At 35.7% G+C, this 23,584-nt stretch overlaps 1 protein-coding gene across 1 annotated transcript in view; it reads left to right on the top strand.

The window, feature by feature from the left end:
* The window catches only part of PAN3 (PAN3 poly(A) specific ribonuclease subunit homolog (S. cerevisiae)), a 155,601-nt gene that overhangs the window by 34,870 nt on the left and 97,147 nt on the right, over window positions 1-23,584 (top strand). Inside the window, exons 3-5 of the mRNA XM_006894072.1 lie at window positions 1,219-1,285; window positions 3,604-3,674; window positions 16,891-17,052. Coding sequence (XP_006894134.1) covers window positions 1,219-1,285; window positions 3,604-3,674; window positions 16,891-17,052 — 300 coding nt within the window. The remainder of the gene's footprint in view (window positions 1-1,218; window positions 1,286-3,603; window positions 3,675-16,890; window positions 17,053-23,584) is intronic.

The following is a 23,584-nucleotide window of genomic DNA, read 5'->3' as shown; positions in this document are numbered from 1 at the left end:
CTAGTAGTAATCTGACTTTTTTGGACTACTCACTATGTGAGCTATATTTTTAGGTCCTTTTCGTGTGTGTGTGTGTGTGTGTGTGTGTGTGTGTGTGTGTGTGTGTATTTTTTGGTGTTTTTCTTTAAATTTAATTCACCTCTAGACAGATACTCATCATGATAAAAAATTGAGTAGGAATTGAACTGAAAAAGTTGAGTCACCAAGAATGGTATAGGAATTTGAATCCAGAGATTGTAACATACTTTTCAAGACAATGAATTAGATATATTTGAGACAGAAACTTATGGGTATGAGATAAACAGACTGTTAGAGTGGAGAAACCATAGAGGCTGTTGAGTAAGTTAAGAGAGAATGGAACATAGAACAGGAAATAGCCCATTTTTGTAGACTCTTCAAATTGTCTAATGTACATGATATAATATGCCTTGGGAGAAGATATTAAAATATTTTTTACTTTATGCATTGTCAGCTTATGCATGTTACTGTCTCTAGTGACTATTAGAACTTATTTTCTAGGCACATAAATGAATTCAGATGACATAGTAGAGTAACTGTTCACTACCCACTGAAAGACTGTAGGTTTAAACTCACCAGATGCTCTAGGAAGAATGATAAGAGACAATCTGTTTTAGAAAAGATTTACAGCCTCAGGAACTATAGAACACTTCTCTATCTTGTAGGCTTGTTATGAGATGAAGTCAACTCAGTGACAGTGGGTTGATTGTTCGGTGTTTTGTTTTGTTTTTAAAATTCATTTGTGGAACCTATCTTTCCTGGAATACTCACCAGCTATTTTGTGAAAGAAAAGATGGTGTTTGTAAAGAGTACAGCCTTGGAAACATTTGGGGGCAGTTGGTAGGGTCCCAGTGAGTCAGAATGGACTTGTTGGCAGTAAGTTTGGTTTTTTGTTTGAAGAGCACTTAAGAACTGTGTATCTTGCCCTGATTAAGAAGTTGTAGAAGTGAAATTGAGGGTAGATCTGCAATTTAGGCTTTAAAGAGCTGGCTAGCGAATAAAATTTCCATTCGATGTGTTGTATGGAATCTTTGAAAGGTTTTGCATAAATTGTTGTGATCCAGTAGTATTTATAAGAAGGTTCATGTGAAAGATGTATTGAGGAGGGGAAGAAGCCAAGGGAGCTAGTCCTAAGGTAATTGACTGATAATTCTTAATTTTGTATTTCTTGGTTATATATGTATGCATTTTATTTTTCAGAGAATGACCAATAGTAGCAGTTCCCCAAGCCTTTTAAATGACAGTGCCAAGCCATATGCAGGCCATGGTAAGATTGATCCCTTTTCTTCTTCATTGATTCCATAGTCAGGAGATACACATGGTAGATATTTTCAAACATGTAGATAAAATATAAGAAAGAAAATAAGAAGTTATCTATTTACTCATTCAGAAATAATTATTAGACTTAGATTTTCCCTTTTTATGCATGTGTATGCCCTTTATGAGGTGGATTGATTCAGTGACTGGGGTAATTGGTATGGGTGTATCGGAGACAGTGTGATTGGCACAGGATAGAGCAGAGTTTAGGGCTGTTGTACATAGGGTCGCTATGAGTTGCAAGCGACTCGATGGCACATAACAACAACAACATGTATGTAAATACATACATTTGTACACATAAATATGTATCACAGTAAACATGCTTTTCATTACAGAATGGATACTTCTCAATTGTTATAAATGAAATTCCAGGCTTTTGTTTCATAGTTTAGGTAACTATCTTTGTCTTCCCTGCCTCTTCTGCTTTTTTAAAACAATTGAATTCCAGAGGGCTATGCATGTGAAATTGTGTTCATATTTTTGTTACTTTCTTTTGAATCTATTGCATAAAGTGGAATTATTGTTTTCAAAGATTGTGGTCCTTTTAAAGTCTTTTGATTAAGAATTTCCAGAGAACTTCTTAGAGCTCATCTTAAGACTAAATAAGGATGCTTTTTTGCTAAATATGTTACAGTCGAGCCATCAGTGAATTGAGTTTAGTTATTAATATTGGTGAGATTGAGAACCTGTACTTTATTATTGTTTTGTAATAATTACTTTTTGTGTTTATGTGTATGACATCTCCACCACTGTCTGGAAGTTTCAACCCTTGTTTCTTTTGCTTTTTTGCTGTTGAAATAAAGCTACATTTAAAATTGAATAAAATAAATTCGTTAGATTATAACATTTTTAGTATTTCCATGTAATTTAAATGGTAACTTTAAATACTATCAAAAATAGCATAGAAGATGAATAATTTTACTATTTCAGAGTGTATCAAAAGTATAACTTATATAAGAATGTTTATTTTTACATCTTGCGGTTTAGTATTAGCCTCTTTGGGTTTGATTATTGGTTATTTAATGTTAATATGAGATGAATGTTATTAATAGAATTAGTATTCTAATAAAAATTAACTAAAAATTAAGGCAGAGAAATTAAGTACCAGTTTATATGTATTGCATTCTGAAAAGATTTAAGATTCTCTTGAATGACTGCATCTAATAAAATTTTTCTAGGATTTTATGGATAATTTAATGAGGCTGGGAAAATTAAAGCTCAGAATCAAAGACAATAAAAATTTCTGATTTGTAAAATGAGAAGCAACTTAGATACTTTGTGACTTCTGAAGGCAAACTGATAAAAATTTGAACCTATAAAATATTTGATGCCTTATTTGTATTATAAAATGTCTAACAGTTCCATCATTAAAAATTAGTAATTTACCTTATCTGGTTATCAAGAATATAAAAATATGGTGACAATTTATTAATTTAAATAAATATGTAATTTTAAAATTTAGATATCATTATCATGGACTTCTCCACTTTTCACCCCCTTTTTTAAATTTCTTGACATGACTTAAGAACATATTTATTTCTTGTAGGCACACTTAATTTTCTTCATAAACACAGGATCCCAATAACATGGCTAAGAGTGTTTTTTCTTTCTCTAATTTTTTCCTTTCTAAACAACATTATAAGCTATATTTTATAAATATTGTTGTTATATATCATAGAATCGAAACCGACCCATAGCTAACCCTCCACCAGGTTTTCAGAGGCAGTTCATTGCGCAGGAGGAAACTGCCCATCCTACTCCTGCGGAGCAGCTGGTGGCCTCAAACTGCTTGCCTCCGGGATTGCAGTGGGAATTCTTGCCACTAGAGCTCCCTATTTTATAAATGTAGTAGTATTAGTTGTGAACCATAGAATCGGAATCAACCCATAGCTGACCCTCCAGTGGGTTTTCAGAGGTACTTAATCGCATGGGAGGAGATTACCTATCCTGCTCCCCCAGAGCAGCTGGTGGCCTCAAAACCAAATCCCTTCAAGATTGCAGCACAACTTCAGTTGCCACTAGGCCACCAGAGCTCCCTATTTTATAAATAGGTACTTTAAAATAAGTAGGTACTAAGTAGTGACTGGATGAGGTATTCTCTAACTGATACTTTGTTCAGTAAGGAAACATCTGAACGGAAGATTGTGAGACATACTAGCTTTGATTAATGCTCTGGCATATGAGTCCTATTATTACAGGTGTCATCATTTATTAGATTTATGGGTCCCTGAGTTGTTTGCAAACTTAACGTGACTTCCCTTTCAGATGCTCTCACCTCACCTGCTTCATCCTTGTTTAATGACTTTGGTGCCCTCAACATCTCTCAGAGAAGAAAGGTAAGTAAAACTGTAAAAGTTTGTGAAGTTAAATAGAGTCTAGAGGTGATGGTGGAATCATAACCTACATGAGGTCGATATCCTCTAAAGTGTGGGGAGGGCTTGTATAGATGGTAATGTTTTTCTTTTTCCTTATTATATATCATAAGCAGAATTTGAGAGGAATTTTTATCCCTTTTAAGATCATGGAATATCAGTGAATTTTTGCATAGATTAGAAATCCCCCCTACCTCCCATATAGTATCTAATTATTGTCATGGCTGTTATTCTTTGTCCAGTCCACCTCAGGTATATATGCCCTGCTTTAACTATGTCATATTTTAAGTTTATTTTCTAATATTCTTTCCTACTTTAAACTACTCAAGCTAGCATCAACTTTAAAATATTTTGAGTTTTCATAACATGTAAAAGTGTTAATTTTTTTTTTTTTACTGCTTAAAAATGTTAAAAATTTCTTACTGGAAGTTTAATTTTATTTGGAATTGGAAATGATAGACCACATATAGATTGTTTTTGAGGAATTTTTTAGGGGCTGATACTTTGACAAACAGAAATGAAAACTCCTATTTTGTTGCCTTTGAATCATAAAGAAAATAATTTTTAACAGTGATCGGAGAGAGTGTCTTTTTAGTTAAAATCAATAACAGCTAACATTTTTCAGAAGATTGTAATTTTAGTAAAAATTACTTATATATCTTCGTAGTGTAGGGAGGCTCAAGATGAAAGTATATTAATTGTAGAAAACTTGTAGGTATGGATTTAAGATGTACTTATAACAGATTTGATCAGAAGGTACCATAAAATAAAATTTAGAAAGGCTTCAAGACAAATTTTATGGAAATGATACCAAGAACATTACACTACATGTAAAAATTCATCCATTTCAAAGCATGGCTGGGAATAGGAGAGAATTCCAAAATAGTTTTAAGCAACTATATTAATAAATTGTGTAATTTTGTTTTTTTGTGGATTTTCTGGTAGACTCTTACAAAAAGCAAATTTATACTTCCTTTGAATGTTACTCTTAATACATTGAAATATTTAGTTTCTAAATCCATAGTTTAGAAGTAGGATCTGACACAGGCAGACTACTAGCGCACTGGGAAATAATAGTGGACAAAGGCTGCCAATATGAGAGGGAACAAGAAAATACTGAGCAGCAGATATAATCTGGAAATCAAATCAGCTGGAGCTATTTAGTGTTAAAGAAAATGAAAAAAAACTCTTAATTAGTTTTATAGGCTTCAATAACACCCTTGGTACCAGCAGTCAGGAAAATAGGAGATACATTACACTGGGATAGTGTGCAGTTAGGGACCTTTCCAAATTATTAAGGAGTAATGATGTCAGTTTGAGGACTAACATGCATCTGATTCAGGCCATAGTGTTTCCAAACACTTGCTGTGTATCTGGAAGCTGGGCAATGAATAAGGATGACAGAATAATTGATGCATTTGAGCTGTGGTGTCAGAGAAGAGTACTGCACATCCCATGGATTACCAAAAATACAATTATGTCTTGGAGAGGGTGGAGACAGGATGATCCTACCTTGAGCATATTAATAGGAGGGGCTATTCTTTGGAGAGGAACATGATGCTCAGAAAGATAGAGGGTCAATGGAGAGAAAGACCCTTGACCAGGTGGATTGACACGGTGGCTGTTGCAATGGGCTCTAATGTGTCAGGAAGTGTGAGGGTGGCACAGGATAGGACAGGGTTCAGATAGCTCTATTGTTCATAGGTTTCTCTGAGGCGCACTTGACTCAGCAGCTTCTAACAACAATAATAATGGCTTTTTACATCTTTAAAAGTACCACTTTATTAGCTGTAATAGATCTCTGATGTATGAACAGAAATTAAACTAGGATGCTAAATTAATACCTAAAAGTACTGGCTAATATAAGTGGTTAGTGGAAAGCATCTACACCCTTCTTAGACATCATTATTCTCAGAATTTTTTGTTAAAACTCTATTTCAGTAATGAAAGATGTTAAAAATGAAGAAAAAATTTATTTGAGCTAGTAAGATTGAGCTGCAATTAGGTGGATCCCCATGGATCTCTGGAGCTGGGAGAATGATGGCTTTTTTTGTCAAATGCACACTGCTAACACAGGCTTCCATCACATGATAGTGTGAAAAGTGGAATAGCAGCTTCCTACTGAGCCCAGAGGCATGAAATGTATCACAGGTCATGAAAGCAATTAAAGTACATGATTTAGTGCTATTGGTATCTACTGTTGAGAAAATAGAACACATTTCTGGAGGTGGGAATAGGGAATATGTAGTGTTGATTCTTTGCCAATATATTTTGGTAAATAAAAATAGTAGGAGGAAATGTGACTTGAAATGTATCATCACTGTTTGGAGATAAGTAGCCTTATCCTGATTGAGCAGATGAACACAGTGAAATGAAGGTTCTTTGCCATGATTTTAGAGTCCTGGATTTCTAACTTTGTAATGTTGAGCCAGTTGTCTAGGCTGTAATCTTCCCATCTGTAAAATGATAGACATAGCTTGGATAATTGCTATGGTGTCTTTAATTTCTAAAACTTTTTGTCTGTAAATTGAAAGCATCTAGCAGTCAGTTTCTACTTAGAAATTCATAGTTTGTCTAATACAGCTAAGAAGGACATGTTTTCATGCCATTTACCTTTAAAATAAAGTGTTCTCTAGGAATAACTAAGTAATGAGCTATATAGTTAGAATTTTGTGTGGGTAAATTGTTAATAGAGATTGAAATGAGAAAGCTCATAATCTTTGCATGTAAGTAACTCTTGGCATGTGACACATCATGATGCGAAGACTGCCCATTTTTCTATTGTTGTGTTGTTACTTGCTTTTGAGCCCGTTCTTACTCATAGCAAACCCATGGACAGCAAAAAGAAACCTTGCCTCACCTTGCACCATTCTCAGAATCTCTGCTCACTCATTATTGCAGTCATTGTGAATCCATATCATCCAAAAGGAGGGTCTTCTCCTCTCCTTTACCTAGCATGATGTCTCCTAGGGATTGGCCCCTCCTGATAACATGCTCAAAATATGAGTCTCACCATGTTTGCTTTATTTTTTTCTTCCATGTTTGCTTTTAAAAAGCACCCTAGGTGCACTGACATTCTTCTCCAGTGGCACAGTTCAGAGATCTCAATTTTTAAGTCTTACTTATTCATGACCTTTTCCATGCATATGAAACAACTAAAAATAACCTGTGGTTTGGGTCAGACTCACCTTAGCATTTAAAGAGGCATCTTTACTCTTCATTAATTTGAAGAGGCCTTTGGCAGCAAATTTGCCATGTGCATTGACTGCTTTTACTGCTTCCATGGGTCTTGATTGTGGATCTAAGAAGAATTTAAACATTGACAAATTGAATCATTTCTGTTGATTATGATACTGATTATTAGTCCAGTTGAGAGAATTTTTGTTTTCTTCATATTGAATTATAAACCATACTGAAGGCTTTAATCTTTGACATTCTTCAAAAAATATTTCCAGGTTCTCTTTACTTTCAGCAGACATCTTTTGTCATTCTAGTCTGTAAAGTCTGTTTCATAATGTCATTTGAGCAAAAGTACCTAAAATTTTGTAAATATGTTAATTTTAGGTTTATCCAGAGCAACTGGTTTAGCAATTTTAATGAAGTAGTGATACTGTTTCACATCTAGTTGGGTGAATTTGTTTTGAAATATCTCAGTCAGGCCAATCTCTGGGCCACACTTTGATTTTTACCTGTGAAGTATGTGAATCTTTGGGACCAGAGCCATCAAGTATCTTTATTGCAGGCAGTTTTGGTACATGTTTTATGTATATTTGAGAAAGAAAAAAATGAATGTTTTCTCTGCTTCTTTGAAATCCACTTGGAGAGACAGTATTTGAATGTAATAGAGAACAGTAATATCAGTTAGTGCCGGTTTAAATGTCTGGAGAGTGCTCAAGTACCAGAATTTTCTAGGTTCATGAATTTACGTAGAGAGATATTTTTAGTTGGATGAGGAACTAGAGAAGCTAGGCAGATTATACAGAAAGTTTCATTAAAATTTAGAGGTAGGAAATTCAGTAAAATCTTTCTCATCCTTCTGAGTATCAAACGTAAGCTAAAAAAATATAGCTGAGGGCCTTCAAGTTATTTTTTGAAGTTGTCTAACTGGGATGTAAGACACAGTGCAAGTGGTTCGTTACCATTTGTCTATGTCCAATTATTGCTGTTCGCTGTGTGTAAAACATCCTCAAGTCGCTGTAAATGAGAATATATCTCAGGGCGTGGCTGTTGTTCATTGGGAATGCATAATTTGGTAGAATAAAGAAGTTACCTAGTTATTCTAGGCCCAATGGTGGCAGTAGAAGAAATTGTATTACATCCTATGTATGTGGAAGCATTAAACTCCCACATACAGGAGAAGACTCTCCTAGAAAATGAGTGAATAGACTGTAACTGAAGCTGTGAGGAGATCTGAACAGTCAGATCAGTGAAGTTGGAATTGAGCATTGGTGTGACAGGAAAAGACAAGTCAGTGTGAATCACAGATGATGATAAATCCTCTGGGAGCAAAGTATGTGTAATGAAGTTACATGTTTAGACACAGCTATTCATAAGTGAAGTGATTCATCGCTTCAGCCTCTCGCTTTTACTATTCTTGCTCGGCTGTGAGTCTGTGCAGGACAGCCGCACAGAGTTGATACAGAGACAGACAGCAGGCCGAATGTGGGCTGACTTTCCCTTTGTATCTTTGTTGGCTCATGGCCCTTCTGTTAGCCCTCCCTCTTTTTCAGTCACCAAGGCATTTTCATTCTGAATTTTCCCCTCCATCCCTGCTAAAGTGCAAGCACCTGTCATACGCATTTCTCAGGTTTCTTTTACTTTAGTGCAGGATTTCATTCAATATGTAGATTTCTACTTTGGGACATTTTTCTTTTTTAGGCTATAACAATAACTACTTGGAGGTATGAAGGGAAAAATTCTGAATTGTCACATCTTTTAGAGTGAGGAGAGCAGGGCCAGAGGATCAGGTAGATGTACTCATCCTCAGTCATTGAGGATATGTGGGTACTGGAGGCTGGTTCTGACTCACTGCGCCAGAGAGAGAGTATACCAGGAGTGTTTGCTCTGCTCTCTGCCCTGTTTAAACTAATTTGAGTTCCCCTTCTCATTATTCTCTGAAAGACACCTATCTTGTCTTTACTACAAAACTTCCGTTTAGGGTAATTATGTCTTCTCACTCGTTTGACATTTATAGATGATATTTTTGTTCCAAAATCTTCTGAAAGGTGGCTTCTATATTGTTTCTAATTTAGGTCACAAAATAGAGTAATAGTGAAACTTAACTACTGCTATAAAGTTCTTTTATAGGGAAAGCCAGGTGAATTTGGAGAAATTAATGGGATTCTAGCATAGGTAGTGTGGATGGTAAATACTTCTGTAACTCTTCAACAGATAGATGGGTGGTCTTGGAACATCAGACTAAGTATTGATCTCATAATGTGGGGGGAGGGGCAGGAAGAGAAAACAGAGAACATAATTAAAAATAACAGTTTTTAAAGGAAATGCTATCTAAAATTTCATTTGTAAAGCAATTGTTTTTAAGTTCTTTATAGATACACAGGAAGAAATAATCTTGGTGGCTGGATTCCACTGCCAGCCACATTGGTCATTTTCACCTCTGCATGCTATGGGGTCATAATTTAGAATTCTAAATTGATACACTCCAAGCTATTTGACTTTTCCCAGAGCAGACTAAAAGTTCTCCTCTTATGCTTACCAAGCTGTGGGAATGTGCACTGCCCTAATTTAAGATAGAGGTAGAGGCAGGGTTTTAGCTTCAGAAGATGTGTGCATGCTCTGAAGGAGACTAATGGAGTTGTTGGAGACTTGTGGTACCTGTACACAGCCTGCTTAGAGCCTCTTGGTGATTTCTTTTCCTGCTAAAAATCAAACTGCAGAAATAGTGGTAACCCCACAGTTTTGAATGATGTTGAAGGTTTTAGGGTTTGGACCATGACAGCTTAAATATAATTTCCATTTTTTTGATGGTTTTCTTTGTCATTAAGCTTATTAGTAAACCTGTTTCCTCATTTGCATGTTGAGAATAGCAGCACTCGGTACCTGCTCTGTAACTTTGAGGGCAGAGGTAACTTTGATATAGAGCATTCACTATGCAGGTAGTACTGGTGGAGCCTATGTGGTACAGTGAATTAAGCTGTGGGCTTCTTGAGAGAAGCATGAGATAGTCTATTTCTGTAAAGATTTATAGCTGTGAAGATCCTCTGGGGCAGTTCTACTCTGTGCTGTTAAGTTGCTGTGAGCCAGAATCACTTGGATGGCAGTAGGTTGCCATTGGTAATAGTGGTGGTGGTAGAGCTCTCCACCTTGCTTCAGAATTGGAGCTGTTATTCAATTCATTAATCTTTGTTGCTGCTCATCCTGGGCCAGGCTGCAGTAAGCCACTCTGTGGATCCCCGCATTTTCTTTTCCTTCTCCCCCCACCCCGCTTTTTCTTTAAAATGTTCAGATTTCTACTTCCCATTAATTTTTTCTGTCTCAATATAACTGTTCTGATTCTTTCTGAAAAGTTAAATATTTTATATTTTTAGTAATATTTGGTCACTCCAACGATTCTTTGAGAGATGTTAATTTATTTATTAATTTGTATTACATTTTACAGATTCAGAGATGGAGCTTTTGAGAAATCAAGTGATGCACCTAGATTAATAAAGTAACATTTAAATATCAGAAAAAAACCCTCAAAAATCTCACTGTTAAAAAAACAGGAAGGGTAGGATAAATGCTTGGTCCTTGTAAAAAGTGGATAATTGAGAGGTAATAGGGGAAAAACTCCCAGCTCACTGCTTCTACCCAGTTTGATGCATAGCAATTCTCCATTGCGTTTTTGAAACCATAAATCATAAAGGGAGGAAACTACCCATTTCTTTCCCTCCAAGCACTGAATATGCACCTTTTTTGTTAACAGCACACTGTGCTAAGAATGAGGCCTCCTGAGCTTCCTAATTGAGGGAGAGGCCACTGATAATATAGAGAGGAGGAGGTAAACCTTCATTTGTAATGTGGCTGCTGCTTATTCTGCTTACGTGATTATTTCAACATAAATTTCTGTGGAAAACACAGTGTCTAGGGCAAGGATACTTAAAGTTTTGAAAATTGAGAGCCCTTCAGAAGTTCTTCACAAATAAGCTAGTTTTTCTATGTCTTTGAAAACAGTTAAATCTTTAGTGCCATTATAAGTTTATATCCACAAAAGAATTACACTGTTTAAATAGGATTAAGTGCTATTGGTTTATGGAGTTATTGGACATTGCTGTTTCTTTTGTGCCCTTTGCTTGTTTTTCTGTTGGGTTATTTGTTTAGTTACTGCCAGAGCTCTTTGTATATTGTTGTTTGCAACTGCTCACTGATTGGTTCTGCCTCCTGATGACGTCTAGGCACAACAGGATCAGACTGTTGGGAGTCAATAGGTTTTCATAGGTTCAGTTTTTGGAAGTAGGTTACCAGGCCTTTTTCTTTGTCTGACTGAAGCTCCAGGGAAAATTGTTAAGCATCATAGAAGCACATAGTCCTCCACTGAAACATGGGTGGTGGCTGCACATGAGGTGCTTTGACCGGGAGTGGAATCCAGGTCTCCCACATGAAAAGTAAGACGTTCTACTACTGTGCCACATTGTCTGCTCTGTTACTACAGCTTTTAATAGGGAGTTTATTTTGGCTCATAGGGTTTCCAAGGCAGCAAATCTTCATGGAATCAGATTGCCACATCTTTTTCTTAGAGAAAGGCTTAACCACAACACCTTCCAGAACTCTTTGTGTATTAAAAAAACTTAAGCAAGTTAAAACCCCTACTGCTGCTGAATCATGTGCATCCCATACCAACCCTTCATGGGTTTCTAAGGTTATAAATCTTTATAGGAGGAAACTGCCCGTCTTTTGCCTCAGAAGCAGCTGATAGAATTGAAGAACTGACCTTTTGGATGGCAGCCTATTACACACCACATCACTAGGCTCCTCCTCTGTGTAGTGGGAGATTTCAATTTACCGTGTCATGTGTTGAAATCGCTACCATTTTGTTTAACTAGTCTTGAATTCACAAGTAGTTTTGCTCATGGTTTAGAAGTGTCATACCTAACACTGATTATCTTTTTATTTGTCCTTATGTACAAAAAAAAGATTAAAATATTAAGCTAGTTTTAATTAAAATAAGATGGTAATCCCCTGAGTCAGTGATTTTTAAATGAGGGGACTGTTGATTATTTTATTCCTTTGATTTGGATCCACTGTCGTGTTTATTGCTCATGTTTTATGAGTGATCAGCTTCCTTTTAACACATGGCTGTTTGTGCTTGTTCTCCTCTGCATTTCATTTGGCAAGTGAAAATGCGATCTTCCTTTTGGTTATCTCCAGGTTCAGCCTTTTGCTCTCTTAAAATACTGTAAAGGTAACATTGGATAAAAACTTGTTTGAAGCTATGATAGTTTGTGTTTTCTTGTTATGATTTTGTCATCCAAATGGACTTTCTAGAATTGAGTTGAGATAAACATATGCTTTAGAAAGAACTAAATCAATGTCATTGTTTCAAATGAGGGATTCAACCATGCACCTTTTGTTGTTTTTTGGTGCCAAGGAGTCTGTCCCAGTTCATAACCACCTTATAACTAGAGGGCCCATGGTCCAGTGCCCCACCACAATTGTTTCTTGCTTTGATTCCATTGTTGTAGCCATTTAATCCATCCCATTGAGGGTCTTCCTCTTTTGTCTGACCCTTTTACGTAGGACGAATGATGCCCTTCTCCAGAGACTGGTCCCTCCTGATAGCATGCTCAATCACTTGAGATGAAGTCTCAGCATCCTAGCTTCTAAAGAACAGTCTGGCTCTGCTTCTTCCAAAACAGATACATTTATTCTTATGGCATTCCACATGTATTTAATATTCAATGATATCACTACCTCTTTCACCTTTCTTACCCCTTGTCCTGCCTTCTGAGACAGATACGGCACCTGAGGAGCCCAGGGCTTACGTCAGGTGCACTTTGATTTTCTGTAACATCTTTGCTTTCTTAAACCTTTTTTTTTTTAATTCATTTTAATTGATACTTTGTATAAAATGATTGTATATTTTTGTTGAATTAAAAAACTCCTTCAGGTTCATGACTACAAGGGAATTTTGTTGTGAGTGATGAGAACAGGACTCTGAGTGGGAGACTGCAGTGCAGGAACCTTATGTATTTCCTCCTTGCGGTGCATATGCTCATGTGGCATTGACACTTTCCAATAATTAAATGGATGGGAATGGAAGTGTGTGTGTCATTTTTAGACTCAATATGAAATATTGTTAGCTGTAGTAATATTCTCTTTATAATTTGGGGGAATTTGAGTGCATTTCCTTACATAATAATGATAGCTTTAGTAAAACCAGGATACATCTTCCCATTTGAACTTAGGAATCAGTACATAATTCTGAGTGGTGATCTGATTGATTTTTTTGTCATAGTCTGCTCTGACTATCATATCCACAGTGTTTAATAGCAAGGACTGAGAGCTTGCCTTTCTCATGGTTTATAGTCCTCTTTACCTAGGAAGTACAAGTAGGGAATGAAATTATTTAGTGAAGACAAACTTAGAATCTTTATCCACAAATAGATTAACCTAAATTTAACCAAAACCTTATGATTTCATCCCAACTCTGTTAAAACTGAGGTTTTTTCCTTGGTTTTTAAAAATGTGAGATGGAATTTGTTAATTTTGTGTGAATAAGTCGATGACTCTTACTCAGTGGTCCTCTGTTATTAACTGGAGGACAAGCAGAATGCAGTATTTAAATGACTGTTAGAGAATGGGAAGTATTTTTCTTAGAATGGAAGCAGACTACCATAGTTAGAATCTCACCTCTGGAAGCACCCCTTAAGCTTGTTGTGAACTCCTAAGCAGGTTATTTAAACATTTTAAGCCTTGCTCATCTGTTAGGCAGATATAATATCGCCAATATGATTTATTGTGTATAATAAATACCTTAATGAGTTTGAAGTACTTGGCATAGTGCTTTTGATTAACTACTGTCTTAAGTTCATGGAAACATAACACATTATTGAAGATACTCTGCATTGTTTCAAGACTGATTTTAAGCAGAGGCACATGTGTAAATGAAAGCAAAACAAACTCTATTCTAATAAGCCAAAAGGCATTTTAACATAGATTAGTACTTTTGCTGAATTTAACAGAAACAATTTTATGATCAGTATACTTGATAGTTTATTGTGGAAATAACTTTCCTGAAATAACCCTTTTATTTTCTTTCACTTAAAATATTTTAGTAGCTTTGGCATGGTGTTTTTATTTCTTTATATCTCTGAAGCAAATGGATTTACATAGCTTTAGATTGATGGAATGTGACATTATTCGGGCAGGAGGCTCTTCTGTGACATCATCGTTGTCTCTGCTTTGTTGCTACCTTGGTTGTATGCATTTTATACCATCTGTCATCACAGTTAGGATTTGTTTGTATGACTGTTGCTTAGTAGATTGTCTTCTCTCTTTGAGGGAAAGGTATCTTTTTAATTAATCTTTTCTGTTTAAAGCATTTAGAATTGTTTCACATACTATGCAGGCTTTTAAATGCCTAATACATTTTTTTTATTTGAAGTATAATTTTTCACATACTTTGGAAGTTACCTTACTGATGAGACTTACTGTAATTTGGTGTGTAATGGCACATCTGTGTTATATCTCTCATGATTTGTATTGCTCTCCTCCTTTCTTGGTTGTCATTATGCATTTTGTTGGTTGTGGTGCTATTTTAAGTGGTACTGATATCATAGATCTTTTGGTCCAGTATTTATTACATACAAGGTTTTACTTTTGGTTGGGAGTTTAATATCTTTATAACACAAATTTGGAAGAATTTGGGCTAAATTCTTCGGCAGGATATAGTAGAGAGAGGCGTAAGGAATCTTTCTTTGGCAAAAGAAAGGCCATAATTACATAAAGAGTTGTTGAAGAGCAGAATAATACATTCATTGTATTTTAAACTCCTTTTTTTCTGTATTGCTTAATTCACTCCTGTACAGGCAACACATTTCAGTAATTTTAATAACTGGGTCAAGAGAGAATCTAAATTTGTGAAGCTCCTAAATTGCAGAAACCCATTTAAAACAGTAGTTTTATTACTTTCAAGTATCTGGCAGGATTTAGGATTCTTTGTATTAGACCAAGAAGCCCAGTAAAAGCATTGGACTGCTATCGAAAAGGTAGGTGGTATGAATCCACTAACCATCCTGAGACAGAAAGATAGGGCAGTCCGCTTGCTCTTGTAAAGATTTACAGCCTTGGAAGCCCTTAAGGGAAGTTCAGCTATGTCCAGCTGGTTTGCTGTGAGTTTGTATTGGCTCAATGGCAGTGCCTTTTGTTTTGCTTTTTCTGTTAGTCATTTTTGAGAGGTTGTGCTTTTGGTTAAGTAAGTATTCTTTGATGTATTGTTCCTTTTATAGGATAGAATTGGCATTAATCTGTAGTGTAGAAATTTTCTGGGACATGTATTTTAAATTGCTGCTATTGTTCTTACCTGCCATCGAGTCAGTTAGTAAAGACTTGATTAGATTATGTTACTTTCCTGTGAATCAAAGCCTTTTTATATCTATCTATGTACTTGTATGCAAAAATTGACATTACTTTGGCCTACACTTTTCTGGAATTACATTACTAGAAGTAATCTGCTTTAAAATTCTTTGACTTACAGTGTATTTCCATAGCATGAACCATCAAAGGTACATATTCTTATCCATAGAAATTACTCTCTTTTATGTCTGTATCTGTGTAATATAGACAACAAAACAATGAATTCATAGAATGAATTTGTTAAAAATTACAAGGAAGTAGAAATATTTCAACCTCATAGAACTTTATCCACTACTGTAGTTTTTGACAGGTGGTTACTATAGTTACCTTCTAAATGTTCTGTGATTTCCCCTCCTCCTACCCCCATGCATAAAAATAACTTACAGTGGAGACTTGCTTAGTGTAGAATGGATAATGGATAGTTTGCATAGGATAGTTGTCATCTGCATAATTTTCCAGGTCACTTTGAAATTTAGAAATGAAGTGTTTTCTGCTAGTTGGCTACTAATGGAAAGTTTTGTTTTTTAATTTTTAATTTGACAATGAACTTCCTATTTTTTTGGAAGAACTTAGATAATTGTTTCAGTGGTCTTGTTACTCAGTAGTAAGTGTATAAGGACCTTCTTATTTTCAGCTTTTAAATCAGATGCCTGCCCAAACGGGCATCAGTATTCTCTGAAGGGGACAGAGTGTGTCTCTGTGTGTGTGTGTGTGTGTACACAGCACACCATAACATAATCCCGCCATATGTACACATAGATATATACCCATAAATGCTGCCACATACACCCACACCTGTACGCACACATATATACAGCCCCATACCCTTAAAGAGTAGTACAACTTTAATGCAATTTTGGAAAAGTGAGGTGGTGGAAACCGTCATTTTCTTTCATGCACAAACAAAAGCCTTCCCTACCACAGTGAAGATTGCTTAATGACCTTATAATGCTAGCCAAGGAATGTATTATTTTATTAAACAATAATTCATGATTTATTAAACACAATTTGTGATTTCATTGACCTCAGAGAAATTGTTTACTTTCATTTTTTTAGTCTGCAGTGTATTTTCATTGAGTGAAGTCAAGTTTTACTGATGTATCGAGTCCATTCCTGAAGAGACATGTTCTTCTTAAATCTTTTAAAATAGGAAAATTCTAGTGGCAAATAAGGTAGTAAGAGCGGGATGAGAAAAATATAGTTTAGATAATTTAAAAAATAATATATATACCCCTCTATCTTGTGCCTTTGAAGCCATTTCTTCATATTGCAGTGAGAATAGGTAAGTGTCAGTGGAAGATAATTTGCAAAACATTTACTTTGCTGATAAGCTAACGTCTATTTATAAGTCTATAAAATCAGATTATAATGTATTTTTTAAAACATCAGTTTTATTAAATATTGTTTAGGACTGTGGGTAATTTTTGGAGACATGGGGTGGGGGTGGGAGATGGTGGGAGGTGATAAGATGTTAGAGGGGATGTCTTAGAAATTGTCCCCATTTACCATTCTCTCATTCCCAATAGCTTCTACATTTCAGTTATGTTAGTTTAGATTAGTCTGGGGATGTTAGGAGTGGCCTGGTTTCTTTCCTTCTTTTTCCTAGCCAAGGAAGTATCGCCTGGGGATGCTGGAGGAGAGGCTAGTTCCGATGGGATCAAAGGCACGAAAAACAAAGAACCCTATTGGCTGCCTTGCTGACAGGTGTAAATCAGGAGTACCCATCAATATGGTTTGGTGGAACAGAGTCACAGAAAACAATTTACAGGTAACACATTTTTATTAGAAATTTTTTGAAGTACATATCTTGGCTGGTCTTGCTTTCTGTGGGGTGGTGGGCATAAAAGCCTCAGATGACTTAGCTGATGAGTGTTATTTTTAAATCACAGTAAGGTAGTGACCCATTAAACAACTAGTTTTGTTTATTTTCTCTTTACACTTTGTCAAATTGTAGTATATTTCCTTATTTTTACTACATTTATTTTCCCTTTGGGATTTTGTTAACAGTTCTACATCCAAAAATAACAATTAAGTTTATTACAGAAAATCCCATTTATTTGAGGTCTGAACTATCAGAAACTCTATTTTCTTCTACATTTTTACTCCAAAATGAAAATTGTATATCTAAAGTTACCCTCAATATTATGTTATCATATAGGATTATATATATTCTAATCTTTAACTCTGCCTTTACCTGTTAGTAAGAAATAATGAAAATTCTTTCTTTATAGCTTAGAGGTAGATTTAAATTATGTTCAATTTTAATTTGGATTATAATTATTACAGTCCTTTTTTAGTTTTAATTAAGTTACTGTTATATAATAGCAATAGTTCTGATAATCAGAATTTTTAACCAGAAAAAAAAATCCTGAATAAATTGGTATTTTAAGTATATTGCTTGCCATAGCCAATAATTCCGCATGTACTACACACAAAAATAACATTACAGCAGTGTTAACAAATTGGCTTTACTTCAGTCACCAATCTTACATCACAAAGGATTGTATACTCTCTTGTTCAGCTTAGCATTGATCCAGCAGCAATGTCTGTGTTGTCTTGGGCACAGGAACCAGAGACATTGTACCAGAGATGTTGCAAAACATGATGTTGTCCATTCCTGAACTTTTGGTTAGAATTTCTTGAAAGATACGGAAAAGCCAAGGAAATTCAGATGATAATACCTTTAGTATTTTACTGACGAATGAAATATGCCAGTTAAAAGTGGCAATACAGTTTTGCCAAAATTTTCTTGCTTTTGGTAAAAGTAGGTGAGAGATTTCGCTAGAGGTTATATTTCTTTTTCAGTTTTATAAAGAAAGTCTGAAAATAAATTGGAGCCTAGCTATGTCAGAGCAGATAAAATTTTACTGAAACTGCTTATTGGACTGGAGTTGAAACACTGGGAAATGCAGGCATTTAACCATGTGATCTCCTGGTCACTACTGCCTGCCTCCTCTAGGAGATGGTTCTGCAGCACCTCTTTTGAATAAATCTTAGCCATCATTCTCTTTAATATAAGAAAGTATGATGTAATTTTTAATTTTTTAAATGTAATACTTTATTTTTTAAACTATAGTAGCTAGTCATAGATTTTCCTCCATATATGAGAAAGATTGGTTTAGGGTCATGAAAACTGAGTACTTCAAATTTTGTCATAGTTTTTTTGTTGGTTTTTTTTTTTCTGTGAGGACACTGTTGTTTGAGGCCATGACTCTCAACCAGTTATAAACTACAGATCTGAAACTTGGCTTATCCTGCACCATCCTCATACTCTCTCATATATTCAAACTCATTTTTCTAGTCACTGTATCCGTCCTTCTTGAAGGTCTTCCACTCTTCCGCTGTCAAGCTTGATAGCTTTCTTCAAGTACTAGTCCTTCTGGACAACATTCCCTAATCCTAATTATCTTGCCTATAAGGAGCACACTGTTGTACTTCCTCAAAGACTAGTTCATTCTTTTGGCAGTCCATGGAATATTTACTACTATTCTCCAACACCACAGTCAAAGGCATTAGTAAGGACACTTGGTCTTTACTTAATCTAAGCTTGGTCTAGTATTAACTACATTTGTACATTTAAAAGATCTAAGTATGCCTCATGTTTTCAGTCACATGTTGACTCATGTTTCCATTATTACCTCTGGATTCTTCAATAGGGTAATTTCTACAAAGCAGATATTTTGTCAGGTGTTTCTTCTGTTGTTTTCTTTTTGTTGAATAGCCATTCCTCATTTTATTGCACTTGGCTTTTTATCATGCTTTTTGCAACTGCTACGATTTTGACAAACTGAAGTTTTGTGGCCAGCCTACATTGAGCAAGTCTGTCTGTGTCTGTCTCTGTGCCTCCTTTGGTAATTCTTGAAATATTTTCATATTGCTATTGCATACTTAGTAAACTACACTAGAGTATAAACATAACTTATTTGTACTCAGAGACACAAAAATATGTGTGAATCATTTGATTGTGATACTTTATTGTGGTAGTCTGGAACTGAGCACAACATACACCCCAGGTCTTCCTATATAGACAAAGACAGGCAGCTCTGTACAAACTTCTGAGTTGTTTTTTTCCCCCTTGTGATGCTTACCTTTATATCTTTGTATATTTAAAAGCTTTATTGGATTGTGCATCCATATTTATGCATCTTTCCTTTGCTTCGGCATATGAGTTTTCTCAAACGAAAGGCCAGACAAATATATGGTCTGTTTTACTTTAATATTAATGGTTTTGACTCTTCAGTGCTTCACTTGTGCTAGGTACTTCCTGTCCTAAGAATTTTTCATATTTCTTCTGATCTTTCTGATAACTTATGGGTTAAAGTTTACTCTCATTAAATGAAACATCTTCAGAGAAGCTAACTTGAAAGGGTGTACAGTAGCAGAAATTTGAGTTCATGTTTTTCTGATGACAACTGTACTTCCCACCACTGTGTGTTTATGGTGAACTGAGAATGCATATGTTGTTTTCACACTTGTAAGTTATTCTAGAACTCTGTTATGTTTGTAAGGTCAATACTTTTCCCTCTTGTTTCATCTTTTTTACAGTGATAGTGCAGTAGATTTCTTTCTGCAATTTCTTGGCTTAGCATCTTGCCCTTATCTGACTTATGAAAACAAAATCTAGCAAGGAAGCCCTGTAACAACAGCAGACTCTCTCCCAGAGCTGCCTGCCCCAAATCTCCCACATGGCATTTAATTCTCTTCAGGGCTGGCTTTCTTCCAGGAGCCCCTTTCAGTGTTTTACTTAATAACTCCTTATTCATTGCTATCAGTGGTCTAGTGCCAGAGAGTCTGTCACCAAACACATGGCATCCATAAAACAGTGATTCATACTTTCACTGTGAAATCTGTATATGTATAGTGGCTAATTAGAGATTCAGAACAGCTTAGTCCATTTGTAGCTTTGTGAAGGGTAGATTTCTCTTCTTAAACATGACTGTTTAAAATACTGAAAGTGGTCATCTGGTCTCCTTTGCTGAGTTTGTGGGATCCCCAGCTAAGGACCCTTGAAATGTTTTCCAGGGTTTTCTTTGGCTTCTCAAACCATTCATTTACTTTTTAAATGCCTGTAGTTGTCACCAGAATTTGGCTGAAAGTACTCTTGACACACTTGCCAAGTCTACCAGTTTACTAGGTCTTAATGCTGTTTTTAAAATTTCCCTCTTTTCTTGCTTGACTTTTTCTTATTCCTGGATTCTTGTCAAGCCCCTGTTCTCAGTCCATTTGTTCTTTTCCTGTGTATAATTATTCCTAAGCCCTGGTTTCTGTTAGATATGTCTTCAGACCAAGACTTTTCTTGCCTTCCTATACGTCAAAGGTGCTCTTGTGGCATGATGTATTTACATGTTTCTTTGCTAAGTGAAAAGTCAGTGGTATCAAATCCACCAATAACAGCTCTGCATGATTTGATGGGCAGTCATCTTTAAAGATTTGTAACCCCTCAAAAATCTGCTGGAGGATCTCTGTGAGTCTGAATTACCTTGATGACAGTGGGTTTGATATTTTTGCATATAGATGCATAGTCTATGATCACTGCACATTTGGCATGCCTAAAATGCAGTTAAATTCTCCAAATCTCCTCTTTCTTTATTCCTTTTTTGCTCTTGTTGTATAGTGTCACGTTGTAACTGACCCAATGACCCTTCAGTGCGTTTTCAGCAGTAAATCTCATGGGAGAAGATTGCCATCTTTGTCCTGAAGAGCAGCTGGTGATTTGAACTGTGTACTTTTGAGTTGGCTGTTCAATTCCTTACCACTAAGTTACTGGAGCTACCTACTTAAGTCTGTAAAAGGATGTTTGGCATTAGTTTTCCATTCTTGTGTATCCACCCCTCTGATTTCACCATAGCACATACATAGTGGGTTTGAATCATATGAGATATCCCGCATAATATGTAACACATTTTCAGTTCTCTGTAACTTTGCTAACTTTGTTATCTGAACCTGAAGATTTGCTCTTTTTCTTTTTACATCTGTCTCTTCTCACTCACCTTTTCTACTTTTCCCCTCAGATTCACTCTCTGTGAATACTTGATCCAACATTAAACAAAAGTTGGTCTCCCCCTTGTCCCCACTGTTTCTATAGTACTTGGTGTTTAGTTTCTATTCTGCTTTATATTAAATTTGTTTTTACCTGTTTGTCTTTCTACATGGATTGTATATGTTTGATTCTAGGAACCTTTTGATTTATTTATTTCTCCTGAAGGCATTTTACTTTTTCCAAATGTTAGGGGTTCTGTTTTGTCTTGTTTTTTGAGTGATATGTAATGTTGGAGTAATTTAAGTCTTTTTATCTCTTTACAAATAAAAATAGATCATAGAAAACCTATGGTTTTCTATCTAGGGTTTGTAGCCATCATATATATATTTCCATTAACTGCATTTTCTTACCACATTTGTTTAGAATACAGGCTGGTGATGTCTTTTGAAATGTTGGAGAATCTCCTAATTTTTTTTTTTTATTAACTCAGTGTCACTATATCCCAAGTATTCTTAATCTTTTCCCATCTTCTTACTTGGTTATATCCCTTTAATTACTTAATGGCACTTTTGTAACAAAGCTTCTGTTTGGTACTTTTTTTATGATGGCAGCCTGTACCTCAGCAGATGGTGAAGGAAGCTCCCTGAGAGGCCACACCAGCAGCATCTGACCTAAATACACAGGCCCTTCCTCTCCTTTAGTGCCTGGAATGCACTCCTTTGCCCCACCAATCTGAATGCACATTCAAGACTGTATGTGAATTCAAGAGGATTATTTGTTCTGTGATAACACCATTCAGATGTCAGTGTTTGGAGATAAACTTTATTATTAATTTCCTTACAAAATTATTATGAAGAGTCAAATTTCCATAGTAGGTATTAATTACATGTCTGTTCCTGTATATTCATCCCTCTGATTGCACCACCATAGCAATCTTCCAAATATGGCCTTTATTTATTTTTATTGTTTCAGACTCTTTGTAAATTGGTGCTACTTTCACTTGGATTCAGATGTGCATAACAGCAGGGAATTGTGTAGACTAGGGAGTAATACTGGGCCTCTAGTAGAGGCTGGACTTTTTTTTTTTAAGCTGGACTTTTATTTTAATGCTGACTCAGTTGAATATTTTGCACACCCTTCCCAAAAGCTAGCTTAAAAATGTATGCTGTTGAAAGTATAGCTTAGTTTATTTCCTGTCTGCCCAGTAAGAATTCAATGTCAACTTGAATGTAGGAATTAGGAATACACAATTTTAAAGCTTCTCATACTCTTGCACATTAAACGTTTACCTAAGAGTAATGATATGTTGCCAACAAATAAAACTATGTTCACTTTGACTCTTAGAAAATTGATAGTGTTATAGAGCGTGATTATTACTCTTGTTTCAGTTACTCAGTCCTATGAACTATTAGTAATGCACTTGACCACTAACTGAAAGGCTGAAAGGTCCACCCAGAGGCACCTCAGAAGAAAGACCTTGTCATCTCTTTCTAAAACCCTGGCTTTTGCAGCCTCTATGAGCATAGTTCTACTTTGTCATATATGAGATCATCGTGAATTGAAATTGACTGTACTGCGTTTGATTTATTTGGTATTGTTGTTTGAACATAAAGTAACAGGATGATGTGAATGAATGAGAACTCTGACGTTTTCAGGGATTCATCTGACTTCATTGTGTTAGCATTTCTTTTTACAGTATTTTTTCCATCTAGGGTCTGATTAAGTGGGATTGAGTGCAAGAAGTGTTTAATTAGAACAGTTTACATAAAAATTTTAGGACCCACGAGTTTGCCTGTGAATTCTGGTTATTTTGTTTTAATGCTCTAAGAGCCCAGGGAGGTTTCAGAGCTCACCAGGTATACTTCAGACTTCTTTTCTTGTTGCTATTGCGTACTGTTGAGTCAGAACTGACCTATACATAGCTGATCCTCCAGCAGGTTTTCAGAGGCAGTAAATTGAAGGGAAGGAGATTACCATCATCCATGGAGCAACTGGTGGATTCGACCTGTGTACCCTTGCATTGGTAGCACAATTCCTTCCCACTAGGCCACCAGAGCTACCTACTTCAGTCTTTAGGTTGGTGTTATCTCAGGTGATTTTCAATCCCATAGGCCTCAGGGAATGGTGCAAACCAATGGATTGTAATTTACAGAGCTTGAACCTAAATATTCAGGGTTTCTCAGGACTTTGAAGGCAGAACAGTAATACTGTGATGAAGTAGAAATGACTTTAGGTGATGAAAGAAGAAGTTCAGGCTGCTTTGAAGGAAATGGCAAAAAATAAGGCTCCAGGAATAGTTGGTATACCAATTGACATATTT

This window comes from Elephantulus edwardii, unplaced genomic scaffold, assembly GCF_000299155.1.
Source record: "Elephantulus edwardii isolate Elephantulus edwardi_28Jun2011 unplaced genomic scaffold, EleEdw1.0 scaffold00134, whole genome shotgun sequence".
Lineage (NCBI taxonomy): Eukaryota > Metazoa > Chordata > Mammalia > Macroscelidea > Macroscelididae > Elephantulus > Elephantulus edwardii.
This window is presented reverse-complemented; position numbering and strand designations above follow the sequence as displayed.